This window comes from Mus caroli, unplaced genomic scaffold, assembly GCF_978045245.1.
Source record: "Mus caroli unplaced genomic scaffold, Mus_caroli_1 scaffold_9, whole genome shotgun sequence".
NCBI lineage: Eukaryota > Metazoa > Chordata > Mammalia > Rodentia > Muridae > Mus > Mus caroli.
This window is the reverse complement of record NW_028227264.1, coordinates 106,179,725-106,201,914: the sequence shown is the minus strand read 5'-3', so window position 1 is coordinate 106,201,914 and position 22,190 is coordinate 106,179,725. Positions and strand designations below refer to the sequence as shown.

General features: G+C 37.7%; 1 protein-coding gene across 29 annotated transcripts in view; it reads right to left on the bottom strand.

The window, feature by feature from the left end:
- Positions 1-22,190, bottom strand: part of Ppfia2 (PPFI scaffold protein A2) — a 459,906-nt gene that overhangs the window by 298,615 nt on the left and 139,101 nt on the right. For 13 of the 29 annotated variants that reach the window (XM_029482329.2, XM_029482339.2, XM_029482334.2 and 10 more), the window contains exon 1: positions 1,229-1,641. The exons of the other annotated variants lie outside the window; for them this stretch is intronic. In XM_029482329.2, the coding sequence (XP_029338189.1) occupies positions 1,229-1,309 (81 nt within the window). In that variant the 5' untranslated portion in view covers positions 1,310-1,641. Of the gene's footprint in view, positions 1-1,228; positions 1,642-22,190 lie in introns of those variants that run through there. 29 annotated transcript variants of the gene reach the window in all.

Below are 22,190 nucleotides of genomic sequence, written 5' to 3'. Positions count from 1 at the left end.
CAGTGTACAGGGAAGGGGAAAAAAAAAAGTACGGCTTCCGTGCAGAGCCTTAGGGCAGTGGCGTTTTGAATCACTGCCACAATAAGCAGATTGGCTCTGAGAAGAGAATATATTCCGCAACAACACAGAACAGACACGCGCGATCAGCAGACATCAGCGTAAAGCAGGAGAGGTGACAAGATTAAACAAATGAACGTATAGAGGGAAGAGCGAGCGAGAGAACAAATGTATCCAGACATTAGAGTTTGCAAAAGAAACTTCTAGAAATCCAGTATTCACTTACACAGAGGTTCCCTTCTAAAATTCTGAATACCCTTTCCATATTTTCCCTCTCTACATTTGCCCCTATTTCAGGACACCATACACAGCGAAAATGGTAGTTTTTCAATCAAAAATGATGAAGGGCATTTATTTATTAACTTCACAACACAAACCTCGCGGTGCGAAGAAGCCCATTGTCTCTTGCAGAAACCATAACACCAAATTATAAAGTCAGCCTCGGTAGTTGAAATATACACACATTTGAGCTTTTAAAGGAGGTAAAAATCTGACTTGGTTTAGAATTAAGCCTTTTCTACCTCGAGAACTGGTGTATCCCCAGGCGTTCGAGACACGTTTGGCAGGCAACACCTTTGTAATTCACATAAATCATTTTGACTCTGATAACAGAGAAAAATCTATCCTAATTAGTTTCTACTTTACCTCAAATTGAAAAGCATAGTAAACATGATGGTTAAGTCTCCTGTAATCGTAGTTGTTTTTGCAGCACAGTTAACAAAATTAGCTAACAGGCATTATCTTTTGCTGTGTACATGAAAGAGCAGATTTTGTTCTTTGCGGAGGACTTAGTTTGTAAACTTCTATGAATGCCTTTAAATTCTACTCTGTGATAGACGAGAGACATAGCTGCACAGAATTCACTCAGTTGCAGCCATAAAACACACAGCAGGCACGACACATCTCCATACCTTCCACGACATTATAAAAGAGTATTTTAAAATGCCCGTGAAATAAATCATTCATTATAATTTAGCTGGAATTCACAGAGAAGGCTGCCGCCATCCCTTCTCTACGTTTAAAAACAGACTAATTGCTTGCATATTACCCACTAGGTACACCCACTTCCTACTTCCACACTACCTACTTTTCCTTTCATTATTTCCTCTTTATTAAAAGTTTGACCATATATTGACTTCCTCCGTCGTGAAGCCATTTAAAGCACACTTACTTGAAAAGTGTAAAACCGGGTCCCATTAGGAAGATGCACTTTAGGGGAGCCAGAGACGGTGTTCATATCCGAGAAAATCATTTCTGATCACAGAGACAGTATAATCCACAGGAGCTACAGACGCCGAGCCGAGAGCTTAACGTGCAGATAAATCCGTGCATGCATTGAGGGAGACTACAGAGTAAAATGAAATCTGCCCCATCCTTCCTGGATACACAGGAATAGCTTTTAGAAGCTTTCTTCTCCGTTTGCAATCTAAGCTCTAAGGGCACCAGCTACTGACCTTTCATGCAGCTAGCTCTTTATAACGTAGAGTGTTTTTTTTTTTAAACAAAAAAAAGAAAGAAAAAAAGAAATTAAAAACACAGAAGGAAAGAAGCAAGAACCAGGGATAAATGGAGCCTGTGCAGAATCTGGCAGTGCTGTGGACCTGCCCATCTGTTCTCGGTGATAATCACCCCCCTCCACCACAGTCTAGCAGAGTGATTATGCTAAATATCCTGGTTAACCAATAACATACAGTTTCATTTCAGGGATGCATGCACAGTGTTATTCAGAGGACCTCTTCTGACGAACGTGGAGCTTGCTTCACAAGCTGTTAAAGCTGTGTTTAGTAACTGAAGCCTGATTTTATCACTCTAGTTTTTGGTTGGTTATTATTATTTTTTTTAATCCTCAATCTTCCTGTCTACTTCCAGTCTTTCTAATGGTGTCGATTTTTTTGTAAAGCCTTTATAAGGTGAGAATTCTTTCATATAGATCAAAATATAACTAACTACAACACTGGGAGGTAAGATCTACAACCCTTCAAATCTCTGTAATATCAGGAATATTTACCAATAAAATTTAAATTATGTCTTCTCTCTGGAGTATAAAAAAATCACAAATGCTGCATGTTAATTATTCAGTCAATTCTAACTTAGCTCAAAAATAATACTAAAACACTTAAAATGTCACACTTTTTTAAAATAAAGCCCATTTCTTATATAAAGCCACTAATAAATGTAGTTATATACAGAGACAGAGGGACTTTAATGGGGGAGTCATTAAGTGTTTATAAGCATTGAAGTAGTTTGTTAAACGTGCTTATTTTTCTATGTCCTTAAACAATTATTCACTCTGTATAAAAGATCAGAGTTGGATGACTTGGCAAGTTCTTGAGGTAAAAATAAATGTTCCATTTACACATGGTTCAAAGGGTGGAGATGTCAGGAATGAAAGGGATGACCCAGAAGACTGTCTTAGCAGAAATATCCAAGTTCAAACACTGAGACATCATCAAGGTCTAGGAAGCATCTAGGAAGAGGCGGGGGATGAAAGGTGAAGTGGGGAAGGATCACAGCCTGCTACGACCAGGCACACACATAATATTAATACTAGATTGGGAGGCTGAGGCAAGCGGATTGCCATGAGTTCAGGCTATTCTAGGCTAATATAGCAGTTATTATTACTTGCATACACTCACAACACTTGGGAAGCAAATTGGGGACCTCGGTTTTTGTCTTGGAAAGTACCTACCCTTGTTAAAAGGAATCCATTGAAGGAGGTTTGTCAGAAGTGGGTACACTGCTCCGTGTTTAAGGCAAATGTGAGGTGGCATAGCAGCAAGCTGCTAATCCCAGAGACAGGATCTCCAGAGCAAGCTAGCTAATCAGACAATGCATACTGGGGAGCTCTAGGTTGTATTGGTGCTCTCTACCTCAATAGGATGATTCTCAATATCGATCTCAGGACTCCCCATGCAGGGACACACAGACACATAGAGACACACACACACACACACACACGCACACACACACACAGACACACACACTGTAAACATACAAATGTTTACACATACACATGTAGAAATGGGAGAAAAGGTTTACCTATCCTTCATCGATTTTAATCATCTATTTATATTTGTATTAACCGTTCTGTGTATCTGCTCCTTTGCAATGTTACTTGGTAATATCACCCCTACCCACTCTTCTGCTTACATTATCTCCTCACCAGTTTGGATTTTGTTTCCTTTTAACACTCTTGCCCCTGTTATTTCAGTTTTGGCTTGGTTTGGATTTTTTTTTTTTTACTTAAATGAAATTCTAAATATTTTTCTCTACTACCAATAACTTGCTAAGTATTCTTGCATTATTACAAGTAATTTTTAAGAGCATAATTTCAATAATTATTGAAGTACTCATAATATCCCTTTTTTTTTCAGTTAATATACCCCCCTCTTATTTCTTAGCTCACAGGATTCTCTTAAATCGTTTTAAATTATAAATTGGTTTTATAGTCTTACTGTCTGTGATGAACAGACCCAACAGAGAGCTCACATTTAGAGTTGTTCTTTCTACATAATGTTAATCATATTATCTCATTATTCTGAAAACATATTTGGAAACAAGACAGTTGTGTTATCTGCCTGATAGAGGTAGGGAAAGTGGTATTCTACTCTGGATGTGGTCAAGCTGATGTAACAAGCTACATTCACAGAAGTTGCTGAGGCCAAGGCCAAGATTTGGCCTACCATCATTGTGAAAATCAGCAGCATTGTACGAATTAGATCACTGAACAGGGAGAGGTTGACCCTTTAAAAACCGAAAAATGCATCTACTTAGCCTGTGTGCTGCTTAAAGCAAGCATTGAGAATTAAAGTTAGCCCACCACATACATACAATTTCCCCACACTGCTCATCCTTCAGTCAGGCCTAAAGAGCCATGATAGCTCTGGACATAGTATCCCTGAGGAGTTTCAATACTGCTCTGAGTTTTGGGTCAAATACCATGTCCGAAGATGTGGTTTTCAGCCAGTTTATTCTCTTAAATTTATCCTATTTTTAAAAGCTAAGTAGGACTTGTTCATCATAAACAATAGTCAGCTGACATTTAACTTAACAATGGATGTATTCATTTTTACAAATTAATCTGTTATGATATTCTAAAATTAAATTGAGCATATGAAGTAGAAACATCACTGCAATTTAATAGGCATGATCTATTTTTACAAGAGCAAATGAAAGAAAGTTAAAACCGTTTAAAAATTAACATTTTCATACCCTTTTTTAACTCTTTAACTCCCTTCAATTCCCTAATCAATCACTTTGTGTTTAGAAGAAATCCATGAAAAGAATTCACTTCTAAAGCTCAAACCTGCAGCTTCATGGCTAATTGAAGTTCTAGAATTATTCTTTAGTACTATTCAAAAAATCTAAACATTATAGTTGATTTTTGTTCATACATTCATAAACAATAATTTTTATATTTTCTTTGCAAAATTGTTAATGATATAGTATAATTAGTTGTATAGTGTCTTTTGTTAGCCATCATACCGGTAATCCATACTTGAAAGGAAAGGAACTACGAATTATAAGAATAGAGGACTGAAGCACTGAGTGCCAGCAGAAAAGAGGGAAACAGGCAACCTAGGGAGATAGGAGGCTAATGGGACCCTCCAGAATGCACCAGAGACCTGGGAAATGAGAGAGTCTCTCAAAGGAGGGAACTTAGATGGAATTCCAGACAGTACGGAGAGGGAACTTACAGAGCCCACCTCCAGCAGGAAGACAGGACATCAACTGAGAGATGGAGTTGCCATCCTACAGTCACAGCTCAGACCCAAAGTTGTTCCTGTCTGAAAGAACTACAGGGATGGAAATGGAGAGGAGCCTAAGGAAAAGAAGGTCCAGGGAGAGGCCTAAGGTAGGATCCAACTCAAGGGGAAGTCCCAAGGCCTGACACTATTTCTGAGGCTATGGAGTGCTCACAAAAAGGGACCTATCATGACTACCCTCTGAAATACCCAACATGCAGCTGAAAGAGTCAGATGCAGATATTTGCCCCTGACCAATGGTCAGAAGCAGCTGAACCCTGTTGTTGAATTAGGGAAGGCTGAGAGAAGCTGAGGAGAAGGCCGATCCTATAGGAGGACCAGCAGTCCCATTTAATCTGGCCCCCGAGATCTCTCAAACACTGACAGAAAGCATACGCCAGCTGATATGAGACCTCCAGCACACATACAGTAGAGGACTGCCAGGTCTGTATTCACGTCAGAGATGATACACCTAACCCTCAAGAGATTAGAGGCCCTAGGGAGTTTAGAGGTCAGGTGAGGTGGAGGGTGGGGGCATCCATGTGGAGACATGGGTTGGGGAAGAGGTATGGGATGTGGAATAGTCAAAATGGTAGGGGGGATTAAATATGGAGTGTAAAAAATTTATATATATATATATATATATATATGTAACAAAAAAAGAATAGAACAGATATTAACAAAAGGTACCATTAGTAGGCTTGACTTGTGTCTTTCCTACTCACATCAAAAACAAAATTATGCCACTGTTTAGAGAACTTTTGAAACATTTAGAAAGAGAAGATATTTGTAAATTCTTTATGAAAATTGCATAAGTCTAACGAAATTCTGCCCATGAGGAAATCCACATAACATGAATGGTTAGAACTGAATTTGTGGAGGTAAATCATGGGAGGACATGAGAGTACTTTTATTAAGCTGTTTATGCTTCAATCATGTGTACATGCCAATGTGATCTCCGTAGTATATTAATGATATATATGAATTTTTGACTAACCTAAGTAGAAGACTATAGTCCTTGCTTTCTATTCACTTTCCCTCAACATCATAGATTTGCTTCTGCGTATATTAATGGCTAATAAGCAAGGGTATTCACTGACTGATCTTGTCCCCAAGCTCTGAAGAATAATTGTAATATATGCAGTATGATCCTATATTTGGTTGGGCCAATAGTAAATGACAATAGACAATAACTAAGAAAAGAATTGCAGCGCACAGTTTCAAGTACTGATCAGTGTTGCAACCTGCAGAATTCTAAGTGATTTGGTTCAAAAAGTATCTCAAAAGAAGGCTGCATCAGAGTGGTCCCAGAAAATGCAGGTGGATGTCAGCTCCCCAAAGGGCAAGATTAACCTTCAAAAGGCATACAACTTCACACAGAATAGGCAAGCTTTTGGTGAATTAATGAAGAAAAGATTAGCTATAGTCTGAATATCAGTCTGTATTTTAATTTTAAAATGTAGTAGTTCTAAGTATCTTTAAGATATTTAATAGGCTGTGTTATATACAGGAAGGCAAGCATTTGCTAATCTATATGTATCAACTTCCTTACCTATACATGCCTACAGCATGAAGGCATGCTGTAACCAAGAAATACAGCTGATAAAATTTCAAGGCATTGGATGTAGGCTTGTGCATAAATTCCGAAGTGAAAAAACTTTTATCTGGTCAGTATTATATTTCTTCACAATCAAGAATAATCAAACCATTCTTGTCTGGTAAAAAGATTTGGAATTTATAGAGTTATATTTTCACAGTTTTGGTGAATATGTTTTGACATCATTCTTTAGCTTGAGAAACAACTTTTCAAGGTTATTTTAGAATACTAAAATACTTAATTCTTTGATTATTTTCAATCTATCGTAAGATCATTAAGACATTTACTTGTAAATAAAAGAACATATATAACAAAGCCTGTGGAGTTATTACAATGAGGAAGCGCCCTTGTTCTGCAAACATTAGAGAACTGAATTTAAAACACAAGCACACCAAGATTTTTTTTTTAAAAAAAAGCAAGATATTTCTTCATATGCCTGGGTCTTATGCATTGTGGGGAAGAAATGGGAGAGTTGCAAAAGCTCACGGTCGAGCCAGCCTAATAGAAAAACTGAGCTAGTGGTTTAGCAAGAGATTTTTGTCTCAAAGCAACAGGTAGAGCACGGCAGAGGAAGACACCTGACATTTTGCAGGTGAATTTACCTGCACACCCATATGTATGTACCATGCATGCATAAAGTAAATGTATAACACTGATACACAAAATAACCTATATCACAGCACAAAGTTATGTGTAGAAAATGTATAGCATTGTTTTCCAAGCAGCATGAAAGAAAACGAAAGAATCCACTACAATTGCAATACACAGACAATTGCAAAACATATTCTGAATATATACAAAGAGAAGTAAATGAAGAATGTGAACTTTATAAGGTTTAAATATAGTTGTCCCAGACACTTGAAGTTTCATGGAAGTCGAGTGTAAAAGCAATATTTGAAATACATCTAAATAATAGTTTCTTAAAACTTGATAAGCTGAGCTTTGAATTCCAACACTGTTTTTAATTGACTCCCCCAAATCATCTCCCATGTCATTCTGCCTTGGAGGATATCCCACGGCGTTCTAACATGCTTATTACAGGCTTGCACTTAGAGAGTCCTAAAATGCTTTAGAACTTGTCATTATGTAGTCTGTCAATATGAAGATTCAGCTCAAAGATATTGTACAGTACTTCAAAATTATTTTCTTCTCAATTGGTGGTTTTCAATCTGTAAGTTGCCACTCCTCTGAGGGCTGAGAGACCCTTTCACCGGGGTTTGCTAAGAACATTGGAAAACACCAGATATTTACAATACAATTCATAACAGTAGAAAAATATAGTTATGTTGTAGCAGTAAAAGTAATTTTATAGTTGGGGGTCACCACACATAAGGCAGATATTAAAGGGTTATAGTATTAGGAAGGTTAAGAACCACTATTGTAAGCAGTTGTGAAGAGATGGATCAACAATCAAAGTGTGTGCTCCTCAGTGAGGAGACTCAGAGTTCAGATCCAAGAACCAACACTGGTAGGCTTACTAATGCCCACAGCTCTTGTCCCAAGAAACCCAACACCCTCTTCTGCCTCTGGATGGGCTGCCACATGTGGGCATATATAAAAATGTACATAAATTAAATTAAATAAACATTTTTAAAAGTAGTTGTAAGACATATTCCATTTCATGTAGTAATTTTCCTTTAATGCATTCATTTATGCACATGGATAAGAAGCTCAGAAGTTTGCTATGGTGATGAGAATTTTTGAAACTTAAACAACATATTAAATTGGCTGCTCATTTTCTGTTAGTTTGTGGTAAACTCGGAGGTGAAAAGAGGACATGATGAAAGAAGAATGAAGGATGAAAACCAGAGAAGTAAAGGGAGGGGGGAAGGAAAGGGAAGGAAAAATTGTCATATCATTATAATATGTACCATAGCACTATATGATAACAAATAATTTTGCCAGTATATATTCTCTAGTGTACATCATGCCAGATGGAGTGCGTGGTGGAGCCCAGATGGACACTGATTCTGATTGAGTACATGTGGACTATGATAGCTCGCTAAGTTATTGCTAGCTAGCTATTCATTCTCCTTTCTCACAGTTTCTCTGGGGTATTTATCCATTTCCAGATCTAGCAGTATGTATCTTTATGTTCATATCACATATGGTATGGATACAACTTCACACAGAATAGGCAAGCTTTTGGTGAATTAATGAAGAAAAGATTAGCTATAGTCTGAATATCAGTCTGTATTTTAATTTTAAAATGTAGTAGTTCTAAGTGTCTTTAAGATATTTAATAGGCTGTGTTATATACAGGAAGGCAAGCATTTGCTAATCTATATGTATCAACTTCCTTACCTATACATACAGATTAGTTCGTTTCTCTGCAACCACAAAGCATTGGGGGAAAAGTGTCACTGAATAAGAGAAGTGTGATGGGAGGAGAGGCCCTTGGTCCTATGAAGGCTCAATAGATGCCTCAGTGTAAGGGAATGCCAGGGTGGGAAGGGAAGAATAGGTGGGTGGGTGGGAAAACACTCTCATTGAAGCAGAGGGAAGGGGTGGGACAGGGAGTTTCCAGGGAGGACTGGGAAAGGGGAAAACATTTGAAATGCAAGTAAAGAAAATATCCAATAAAAAAGTAGTTTCTTGTCTTCTTTATGCAAAACACCTCCTTGAAGTCATCTCATAAGAAAATGATGCAAATGATGAGAGGGAGGAAAGAGCCAAAATAGATACCAGTCCTGTGGAAAGGACTTGGGTCATATTATGTTGGCATGAAATAATAAAGCTTTGTTCATAAAAACAACAGTCCCAGTGAGTGAACATTCTACTCTGCCTCTTGTGTGTAATAAAGATCAGAATATTATAGAAGCAAGGATAATGTTGGAACAACTGTAGACGACACTAATTCCCTATTCATGCATTTTCTTTCTTATTCTTCATGATATCTACAGCCACCGTTGCCATGGTAGAAAGAACATCATTTCCTGTTTAATTTTACTTTCCCCAAGAATTTTGTTTAGGAGATAAAGCCAATCACTGTCATGTTTTAACTCAGCTAAGAATAATGGCAATAGGTTAACACCTACATTCATCAAAGGACTTTGTATGCCATGGTGTGGACCTCATGAAGAACCATTTCTTCCTTTCTGGTGTATATGAAAAGTTATTTTATTATAATCATCAGATGTATTTAAAATCACATAGCCAAAATGGTGTAAAGTCTTCATTTAAAATCCACTCTGTTTGATTATCAAGTACCTTATTAAAATAAGTTTTTGGCAGTAATTTATCTGACAAAATTTTTACTTGATTATAACAAACAAAAAAAGTTTCTAAATTTATTAATTAATGCATGCTTTATATAAAATAATTTTTAAATGTCATTGTATCTGATTTACTACACATTTTTATTTTATGAAATGAAGCAAAATTTCCTAGCTCACTAGATGTGGATTGTATGGAAAGGGGAAAGGAATCAGAGACTTCTGTCCTTAATAGAGATTCACAATTTCAGGCTAATCTGTGGAAGGATAAAACAGCCATCATATGAGACAAAGATTGCTTTAGAGATTGGGCAAAACCCAAGTGTTTTGATTTCTGCAGGCTGTATTTGAGAGTACTATTACTCGGGAAATAAAAAGGTCACAGTGGAGGACGAATATACAAATCTGGAGCCACAACTGAATATAAATTGAAAACAAAAGACTGGATGAGGTCAGTAAAGACATGAGTGTTCATAGAAAAGACACTCTGAACATTGAGCAATGAAGAGTAAAGAAGCAATTGATGACACAGGGAGCACAAGAAGATGGCGCACGCCTTTAATCCCAGCACTTGGGTGGCAAAGGCAGGCAGATTTCTGAGTTCGAGGCCAGCCTGGTCTACAGAGTGAGTTCCAGGACAGCCAGGGCTACACAGAGAAACCCTGGATCGACAAACAAAACAAAACAAAACAAAACAAAACAAAACAAAACAAAACAAAACAAAACAAAACAAAACAAAAAGAAGAAGAAGATGGATGTGTACTTAAAATCCTGTCAGTCAAGTAGACCGTGGCAGTCAAATGAATTTCAAAGAGTCCTGTGAGAACAAATATGAGGAGGACTGAAAATTAGCAATAGACTATTAAAATACAGAATTTATTTTGGTGGAACAACACAGAAAAGCTGAAACTTATTGGTTCAAATATAAATGTGAATTGGGAGAACTAGAAGCAGTATTTACAAAGCCACTAATTTCGGTAATTATGAGCACGTGATGGGCCTGTATAATATGAGCACATGTGTCTGTGTGCAGCTGCATGTGCCCATGTGTGTGCGTGCTGAGAAGAAAGGTTTGATAGCACATGTCCATTTCAATCGCTACACAGTATGTACTGAGGCAACGTAACACACTAAAGCGCGGAACTTGTCAGTTTGGCTCCATTAGCTATTCAGCTTGCTCTGGGGATCCCTGTATGCTCCTCGAGCACTGGGATGCAGGAAGCTACTTTGCCTGCCCAGAATAAACGTGGGTTCTAGGGATCCAAACACAGTTCTGCACATTTCCAGAACAAGGGCTTTATTTCCTGCACTATTTTCCTGGGCACATAAAATCGCTCTGCAGCATGAGTTCTCAAAAAGAAACCGGTAAGTGAAGGATTTGCTAACAATGAAAAGAGAGAAAGGCACAACACATTCGCATGGAAGGGGAAACCTCTAAGGGTGAAAATGATGCTAGAGCATGCAAAGAACCGAAGGTATAGAGTATGATCACTGAGCAGAGACGGGGAGAATCTGCAACACAAGAGACTAGCTTTCGGGAGGAGCTAAGACTCCCTTGGGAAATAGATGATAAAGATGGGCTTGGAGCTCAAAAGCCACCGTTAGGAGTTGTGGTGGTAGAAGTTTGTATACATTCTCAGGAACTTGGAAGCAAGGATATCAGCTATATAAGACTGAGAGAAAAGGTTTTTCATTCTCAGAGCTTAAAATACTCACAAACAGGCTTCAGCATTATTTTAGGTCCATATCACTGTATTATAAAAAAATATTGTCTTTGTAATGATAGGAACATTGAGAAACATGGACCTGGTATACTTATCTCGAAACCTTGTTGTTTGCTTTATAAAGATCTATATTTGTTTTTTCCCAGTCAGATTTTGTCTCTTAGTCTGATCATCACTATCGTCCCGGTCATGTTATCATTTTCATGTCATTAATGAAACTTGATAAGTATATTCTATGCCAATAATTAAAGAAGAAATACGTGAAGTGCAGCTTAGGAAGGAATAACCTCTAACACATCTTCAATGTACCTGCTAATGCAAAATTATGTAAAAAGGTATCAGATCGTAACCTCTGCCTGTAAATATAGACAAATGAAAGACAGCAATCAAGTCTCCGTTGTTCAGCTTTCTTAATAAGAGGTTATGAGACACAAAATTAAGGATCTGCTATGATATCAAAAATTATATGGCTACATAATATATTCAATTTATCTTCCTTGTACTTGACATTCACAACACGTAAATAAATGGAGGAAACAAATATTAACATTTCATAACTCATGTAGAAAGTCTTATTGCAAATGATCCCCTCTAATATCTCCAGAGTACACAATCAGGAATGTAATTATCGTGCCCTGAAAAGCGTTATCTACACTATATGTCCTATTCACACAAATAAATATTAATTTGATTGAACTGATTAGGTGCAAAGAATTGGACGTTTCCTTCAACTCTGATTGTACCACTATTACGGAGTGAACCGACTTCTGATTGAACAAACTCCTAAGAGCACTGGCCATTATGCCAAACAGTCTCAAGACTCTATTCCTTTCTTTTCATTTTCTGAATGAATAAAACATTGACTTAGCATCCCTGAGCCCACGTTTTCTCCCCTTGAGAGTGGTTTAAAATAAGTTCTAACTCACCTGGACGCTCTGAAAACTGAGATGAGGCATGCATTCCTAATTACATCATGTTGGATATATGCATTTTAAAATGACATCTAAATCACTCACTGTTTTAAGGTTTCCTTTGCTGTGAAGGGACACCATGTCCAAGGCAACTCTTATAAAGGACAGCATTTAATTGGGGCTGGCTTACAGCTTCAGACATTTAGTCCATTATCATCATGACCGGAAGCATGGTAGCATCAAGGCAGACATACTGGAGACTGAGCTTAGAGATTTACATCTTAATCCAACTTCAGCTAGGAGAAATTGTCTCCTGCAGGCATCCAGGAGGGTCTCTCTTCAGCATTTGGTGGAGCTTGCACATAGGAGGAGGCCTCAAAACCCCACCCACAGTGACACACTTGCTCCAATAAGGCTTCACCTCCTCTAATAAGGCCATACACCCTAATAGTGTCACTTCCCATGAACCAAGCATATTCAAACCACCACACCCACTAAGATCCAGTTTCAGTGTCTTTTTTTTTTTAATGCTTCAGCAGGCCAAAATTAGGAATCCTTATCATCTCCAAACTACTGTGTGTTAGCTGCAACACTCTTTAAGATGTTCAATAGACTGTTCATAACTAGTCCCTATGCCTATCTCTCAACGGAGACCTTGGGAAACTTGGCCAGGCTCTCTTGTTTCTGATTTTGCTCAACAGTGTAGGTTAGAACATGTGTGGCCCTGCAAACCAAATCATTCTATTTTACTGCTTTCTATTCTCTGATAATTTGCTGTAATAGTTTGGCTAGCACCCAACTTCCTCTTCATGGCAATTTATATTACTTTGGCTTGGGCCTCTATAGGGCAAGAACCAAGCTCAACCACGTACACACCCCAGGCCTAGCTCCAGGCATGCTGCTTTGCTGGTAAACTCCCCAGAACCTTGCCCACCAACTCCATCCGTAGATTCCTAAGTCAACCTCTTCTCACACATCTCCAGCTTGGTTCTTGCTGCTGAGTTGTCCTAAAACCTAATCTGTCCACACAGTCTCAGTACTCAGTCCTAGCTCCAGACACACAGCATGTGCTGTGGTTTACCTGAAGAATACACCCAGTACAAAACCGACCAAGCATTCTCTACATACCAGGTCACATTCTTGCTGTTCAGATCCTCTACTGGCCCATGCTGAGGGATGTTACAATCTCATATCAGACTAACAACCCATTAAAATCTACATACCAGTGTAACATCACAAAACCACAAACAATATTAAGAGTGAAGGCATTATGTTGTATCCAAACTTACTAGCCCTCTAGAAATTTTCTTTGATAAGTATTAGTTAAATGAACCCCATGATACAGAAGTTAAAAGAGCAATAATTCAAGGGTGGTAAGAAGACATGAAAAGAAACATCAGTGAACTTGGAGAGGATGAAAACAACTCCTGGGTCATGTCTGGGAAAGCACAAACCATTGATGAATAAACTGATAGAGGCGATACATAATCTGAAACTTGAATTCAGTTAATAAACAGAAATACTGAAGCATACTCAGGCTGAAAAGAAGACACATGAAGGGAAAATAAAAACATAAAACTACAATTAAATATAAGATAGAACATCAGAGCTTGAAGACAACGTGGAAGAACAATATCTCTCAAGCACAAAGTATGAAGAGATTTTAAAGCACACAAATGAGTATGGATAAACATTAATTATAAGGCATAGAAAGAGAAAAAAATCTTAGCTCAGTGTCATAGACCTGACCGTTAACAGGTTCACAGAATAGAACTTCCTGCAAGGTAAAGAAAGACATGCCCATGAAGGTACACGAAGCATACTGAGCACTAAAGGAACAGAGTCAGTAAAGAAGCACCCTCCTCATAGTATAGCTAAAATGTTAAATGTAACACACAAAGAAAGGCAATGAGAGTCCTTTCAAAGAATTACTCTACCTCTCATACTGAGGGTACATGATGACGAGGGATGTAATAGTAAGAGAAAGTTAACAAGCCAACGGGCAAATGAAGCAAAGAGTGGCTTAGCTATGCTCAGAACCCTGAAAGGGATGAGGCATAGATGGACTGCGATAACACTTGAAAGAGAGATTTGAATGTGAGGAAAATAAGAACCAATAATAAGTCCAAGAGGTTTCCTAACCACAGGACAGGACAAAGCTGCCCTAAAAACAGAAGTCGTTCATGAGTGTGTCAGCTTCAGATGAAATCTAGGAGGTCCCCTTTTGCAATTAGCAATTTTAAGATACCAATTAAATGTAATTAAATGTTACTAAGTGTATTTGAGTAGAGTCCTCACAGGAGACGGTCATTGTAGATGCCTCAGCCTTTTGGTGTAATGAATAAGAGTGATCCAATAACAGACCCTATAGCACCATGTTATAAAGAGAGTCCAGAGAAACAAAGAGCTGACAGGAAAGGATGCTAAAAGGATAAGTTGATTAGCATCATAGCAGCTCCAAATGTTTAAGCCAAGAACCTGTCACACCCTGGTTCCCGAAATCCCAAAGTTGACACGTCCAGGACCCTACCTGGACACAGTTCTTCCCACGCTGACTTGACTGTTGAATCATGCAGACCAAGAACGTTAGTTTTGCCAGTCTTTCAGATCAGTCAGTTCAACTTTCACAAAGTTTCTACTTTGAATGAGCTAACAGAACAATAATCAAATAAGGAAATCATGCACTTTCAATTCCATCTATGTCTCGGTAATATACCTTACTGACTCTGGAAGAGCCAGAAAGTCAGTTTGCAGTTCCTAGAGGACAGTGGTGACAATATCCCAAGAGAGATAGAAAGCATATGAAAGTGAAGTGTGTTATTTTAAGCAGAGGTAATACAAACAGTAAGCTGTCAAAAGCAAGTTCTCCCTGACACTCTAAGGCATCCTGACACTCCCAGAGCGTACAGAAAGCCTACAGTTCGGCTTTTGCAAGATGAGGCTTGGCTTAAACAAAAATCGGGGGAAAAAAACATGGAATTTTAAGTAATTGGGGAAAGTTTATATTACACAAAAAGGAAAATGAACATACTATGAGATGAGCTGCAAATAACACTTTAACACACTGAAGTATAAACTCTTTACAAACTATGGATTTTCAGCATAAAACCCTAATTCTATGGCTATCACCACATAGTAAAAAAACTTGGGTCTCTGAATTTATTGTCTCATTTTTTCTTTTATTATGATTACACAGTTTTCACATCCATTTTCTCCTTCCAAATCCTCCCATATATCTCTCCTTGCTTTCTTTTCAACTTTACAGCCTCTTATTTTTTAAAGATTATTACATACATATGTGTACATGGATAGCCACATGTATTTCTAAATGTAACCTGCTCAGTCTGAATAATGCTAGAGGAATGTCTCTGTTCAGAGTCAACTATTTGTTACTGTTTAACCAAGTGGTAGGGTCTTGCCTGGAGAAGATGTATCTCCCATGCCGAGCATTTTTTAGTTACCTGTAGTTCTTTGTAGAGGTTTGAGGCCCAGTGGTCCTTGCCCCCGTCCACTTTGGCATGTAGATTAGTGCCTAGTTCAGCTCATGCTTAGACATTTGTTTTAGTGAGACGATTTAGGTGTGGCTTGTAATGATGCCAGGACACAAAGTCTCACAGTAAACTCCCTGATCCCTTGCCTCTTATAATCTTTTACCCTCTTTTCTGTAATGTCCCCTGAGCCTTAAGTGCAGGAGTGCTTTATAGATGTATTAATTGGGACTGGGCTCCACAACTCCACATTTTGATTGGCTCTTACTTTCTGTAATGTTGTCAATCTGTTGCAAAGGGGAATTTTCTTGAAGATGGATAAGGACTACATTTATCTATGGGCACAAGAACAAATGTTTGAATGTAATTGCAGATTATGTTGACCTAGGAAAGTGGTGGCTGTAGCTTGCCACCTACTACCTATGACTTCATGAACCCTGAGGAGCCAGCTAGGTTCCTAGTAACAGGCATGCTTCCTTCTTGTGTAGGTTTTAAGATCAGTTAGAGAACTATTGCTTACCACCACGATATGTATGTTTCTATGCTAACCTTAGAGTTACAATGCCATGCTGTTCATTGCTGTGGTCGAAAAGGTATTATAACTGGGTAGCACAGTTTGTCGATTCCCTCTATTTGAAGCACTTATATCGGTATAAATATTCTGGTATTTAATAAATAAAATCATATTCGTGTATGATATTTGGATATCATGAAAGTTAGTCCTTAGGGTGGCATCATTCAAGTCAGCGAACATTTATGATTTTTAAACTTAAATAAAGTGGGGGAAAGTTAAAGTACAGTCTAAACTGGACCATTTTGAATGAAAGAGTAAGCACACGGTGAAGTTTACCCATGCCAAAAAAAGTGGACTATGAGGTAAAGAGGATTTAAAAGAACTTAAAGGATTCTTTTCATTGAAAAAAGGAAAGCAAAATAATGACTATTATCATTCATAGCACTTATTGTAACAGTAGTTGCAACAACAAACAGATGGAATAATGAACCTATGATTTGTTCCCAGTATCTGCCTGTTTTAATCAAATGGGAGATTAGCTTTGCAAGCAGCAGGAAGTAGAAGTATAAACAGAAAAACAGTTATGTAGGGTCCCTTGAGAGAACTACTGCGGCTAATTCAAAGTAGAGAGAGTTTCAGTGGGCATTCGAAACAGAGAAAAACATAGAGATACTAAAAACGTATGGAACATATTTTAAATGTTGGACAAAAAGAAGTAAGGGTCGTGAGAAATACAAACCCTGGTTAATGAATGCTCATTAAGATAATGGGTATCTTAGGCATTTTGAGTGATCCAGACAGATATATCTTGACCTCATCCATCTATTACGTAGAATCAGGTCAGTATATGTAATTAATTAGATTAAAGCATGTATTAGCAGTTTATAAACATAAGACAGCCAAATGGTGTGCTGAGGTTATCTGATGAATATGTCTTACAATGGAAGGTTACATCCTGTTTTCAGGATGCATTTAATACAGCCAAAGTGGTGTCCTCTAGGTGCCTGTGCATCAGTGTCATAAATGTGTGGTCTCTAAATGAGTCATTGACATCTGCTTACTCAAGGTCAATGACAAACTCATTTCTGAAATTAGTAGAATGAACTTAGTCTTTGCTCCTCTTGAGTCCCTGTAAACAGGAAAGTCTTGTCTGCTCATGGTTGTAACATCAATCCTTCGGGAAATTCCTCACAGAGAAAAACAAATGAATACAATATTTACTGAATAACTGAACTGCTTAGTAGACACAAGCCAGAACGTCAACTCTGGGAGTTTTCTGAAATGTCACTTTAAACAAGCCATTAGCATGGCTGAATTACAGGCTTGCCTAGAAAGGGGGCCTAAAATATATATTTACTCTCTAAGGAAAAGCATTAGCTGTCCCCCGATTATAGATATCACGGTGTAGTTTCAGTGAAAATAGAAACAATAAATATGGTAATCAGAAGTAACTGTGGGTTAAGGAATTGATTTCTTTTTATTTGAGCTGAACATGTTCAACCACAATAGACATGCCAAAGTGGACAGGGGAAAGAGCAGGAGGCCTCATCATAAACGAATAATTGGCCTTTCTAAAATTTTACCCACACAATAAGCAGCAGTACTTAGAGAAGCATGAGAACCGTAAATGCAACGAGGCAGCATTAGAGTTCTCTGTTCAGACTAAAGTAAGACAAAACATGGAAGGGCATGAAAAGTATAAACAAAGAGACACGAACACTCAATACTGGAATCTCGCTCCGCCTCCACAGTGGGCATGTGTACATGTGTCTGTGACCGACAATCAAAAGACAGCAAGGGTGTCATGTCAGGAACAGCAATTACATGAATTAAGATGGGGTCTCTCATTGCTTTTGACCTCGCCATTTAGGCTAGATTGGCTGGTGAATAAATCCAAGAGATATTTCTCTCTCTATCAACCTAACATTGAGATTAAAACACACTATCAGTCTTGGCACTGGTGTGTGCCTCTGTGTGTGTGTGTGTGTGTATGTTTGTACTGAGTGTATATATATGTATGATGTATTTGTGTGTCTGTGTGTATGTATGTGTGTCTGTGTGTGTGCCTGTATGTGTGTTGAGTACTAGTGCATGTATGTGAAAGTCTAAGTCCTTGGGTACCAGCCCTTACTTTCTCCTTGGTTTGTGACAGGGTCTTGTTATTCACTGCTAAATAATAGCTGGAGTGTGAACTTTTGGTAATCCTCCTGTCTCAGTCCACTGCAGGAGAACCATGAAACTGTTGACACTTGTAGTTCTGAATGCAGTTCTTCTGTGGCCTCCAAGGATATGAATTCAAGTAGTCAAGATTGCATGGCAGATGTTTTATCAGCTGGCCCATCCCTTAAACCTCACTCTTGTCATTTTGTACATAGATTCTGAGATCAGACTCAGGCTCTCACACTTGCAAGACATGGTCTTTACGAACTAAACTGTTCCATCAGCCCTTTGATTTTTATTTTTTATTTATTTACTTTTTTTACTTACAACTTTAAATTTTTGAAAAAAAATAACATTGGATGAATAGGTTGGTGCCTGGTTTTCAAAATATGGCAAAGGAACTCATTCTTTTTATTTTATTTTATTTTATTTATTTATTTTTGGTTTTTTGAGACAGGGTTTCTCTGTGTAACCCTGGCTGTCCTGGAACTCACACTGTAGACCAGGCTGGCCTCGAACTCAGAAATTCGACTGCCTATGCCTCCCAAGTGCCAGGATTAAAGGAGTGTGCCACCACGCCCAGCTTAAACCCTCTCATTCTTAATAGCTCAGTTTACCATGGCAACAGTTCATCAGTTGGGTGAGACTGCATCGTTGTGATTGTCATCAGTGTGCAAATATTCACAAAATAATTGCTATTTTTTATGGTAAAACATCAAACCATAATGGGATGTTATGCCTAGGTCATTCTGTTGATAATTTGGTAAAATTTATATTAGAATTATTTGTGTATCTATCTCTCTCAAATCAGTATCAGTATTATTAAAGAAAATCAGTAATGACTTGTGGACGAATCTCTTTAGCTTCTATACCTCTAAATTGAGACTACAAGCCTTATGGTAATGAAAATCCTTACTCTAACTATATCTTTTATACTTAACTGGAGTTAAGCATAAAAATAGTGTGTATGGATCAGCAAATAATGAGTTCAAATTTGCTGTGTTCTTGGGAAGAACCATAGACACAGGGGTAGGTCATATAATGGAGTCACGTTCATTAGTTCGAGAGCAGTCTGAACCTGAAAACTTAAACAGACTTCAGCGAAAAGAACTTAAAGCACTTGAATATTTTTTAATTAGAACTCTCGTGTGTTAGCTAAGGATACTGGTTTTTAAAAAGCAGAACGCCTATTTTGAATAGAGAAGTGTTAACCGCATCATTTTCCACCCAGATGTGATGAATATAAGACTGTGATATTTGGGTTTAAAAAGGGCAAATGTGACTCACTCCATTTATGTCCTCTGAAGAAGAGCAGCAACGTGGATGTTTCTCAAAAATCTGTAAAACCTGATCACAAAGATATTGCTTTTATCACTATGTCTTATTTGTTGGGTATTATATCAAGAGCTATGATCAGGGAAGCGCTGTCATGTTGTTTTTGTGCTGAATGGTTTCAGCTATCTGTCTTTCACTTGCTAAGGGAAATTATTCAGTGCAAAACGGTGAACAGGAAGCTCCAGGTGCAGTGCAAAGGCAGGTGGCTGGAAGAAGGATATTCACGTCTACAAGCTCGAAATGTCAAAACACATGATCCTCGCATCAACTGACGGCAATATATAGCCTTTTATATATACAGCCCAGGTGTTTTCTTTACATTACACCTGGGCCAATGTACAAACCTAGGAAAGCAGACAGTGGCTACGTGCATGTTAATTTCTGTTAGCATTATTCCTGAAGGATTATTTTCTTATGCTCTGTGCCAGGCCAATATTATATTCTGTGGACTGCTTTAGCAACTACCCTAAGATAATAGTGTACAGAAATGATGGGTGCCATTGACACAATTTGTCAATGACACAATGATGATTAATACTATAGAAATCAGTCTTCATCTTTTATTTTTACAACACAGAGAATTTAGAGGATGATATATTGTTTTATTGGCTGTTAGTCTTTTTCAGAATTCTTGTAGCAAAGGTAATTTCTGCAAAGGCGTAGGTAATATAAATAAAAGTATTTCCACATTCTAAAACTGGTTACTAATGACAAGCAGAGGCTAAATTCTAATATTATTTTAAATCATAAAATAGCTTAACTTGTCAAATATGAACTATTGAACACATTTCATCCAGAATGTTATTAATTTAGTATAGTGTTTTTATGCTTAATATAGTGTTTTTATACTTTATAGAAAGTATAGCATTTTATGCTGGTATTTCTCACATTAATTACTCAAGTTTTACTCTCTCTAGAGACACTCAATTTCTCTCTCTATAGTCTTTAAAAGAGCTAGCCTAAGCCAGAAGGGAACTTCACTCAAAAGTATGTTTCAATGAAAATTTATCAACGTATGAAAAACACATTTCCACCACAGAAATAAAACAAAATTGATTTACTTCAAGCTACATATTATTTGTGGTGTATTTACACAAGTACAATGTTTATAAGGATTTGGATATATGATTGTATTAACCATGATGACCACAAACAGCAGGAACTCCCAGGCTATCTGAGATGTGTCTTTTCTGCTTATGAGAATTGTATAAAATCTACAGGGAGGAATAGGCCAGTAGATGATCTGGACTCCAATCTATCAATTCGGGGAACTCTTTTCCAAAGCCAGGCAAGTATGTCTAATTTGCATGTGCATGTCCCAGGTATTTGGAAAGGGATATGAATAAGGAGCGTAAAACCTTTATATAACTAACCTGACACAGGAAAATGGAACTCAAAAACATTATGCGCAACTTCAGACACAATGTTCTGGATCATTTAGCGTTTAACTATTCCTGGATGGAAGCCCAGGTACATGTAGAAATTCAGTGTGTCAGTAATAAACAACAACTAAAAACAAACAAATGCAACAACAACATCAACAAATAAAAAAAAAAAACCCTGAAATCTATGACTCAAAATTAAAGAAATAAAATTATAAATATAGAAGTGGCATGATAAAAGATAGACAACATATACACATACAGACATACACAAATACACACACACACACAAGAAAGAAAGAGGGAAAGGCATGAAATTGAATGAAATAGGAGTCCTTTGGAAGTTAAACAAGATCAGTAGATGTGAAAGAGAGAAAAGAAAGATTAAGGGGGAGCCAGTACTCTCAAAATACACTATAAACATGAGTTTGCATAATGAAACATGTTGTTATATGTATTAATATATGCTAATAAGACTAAAGAATTTTTAAAAACAAAGAGTGAAGATTTCACTCAGTACCAACTGAGAGGAAGTGTTCCTACATTTCATGAAAAGAGAAAGCCCAACACAGACCAGCTTGTTCATGCTTGGAGCACGGTAGCTGAGCATGTGTCTGTAGAACCCTGTAGCAGGAATAAGCAAATGATCAGCCAGGAGCCTCTTGTTTCTTGATTGTGCATTGGAGCAGAACGCAAGATGCAGACTCGAGTTTCTTTACCTCATGATCTGGTCATCATTTTCTTGTTACCTGCACTCAGGCCCTGCTCCTTTTGTTTCCTCTCCCTTCTACTTTGCTTTTCTATTAGGTAATGGGGATGCCTTCTGTTAATCTCAAACTTCTGATGGTTTAGTAATCATCAGTGTAAAGTTTTTCAGTGGCACATGCAGGCACACAAACATACAATAAAATGCAAACATACCATAATATATGTAATTACCTAACTTGAAGTATGACAGCATGAGTTGGCTTGCTGCTTCTTTGCTACTTTGTATAATGTCTAGTTTCCTTAACACTCAAATTTCAAAGCCATGGATTAAAGGCTGTTACCCCTTGTAACAAT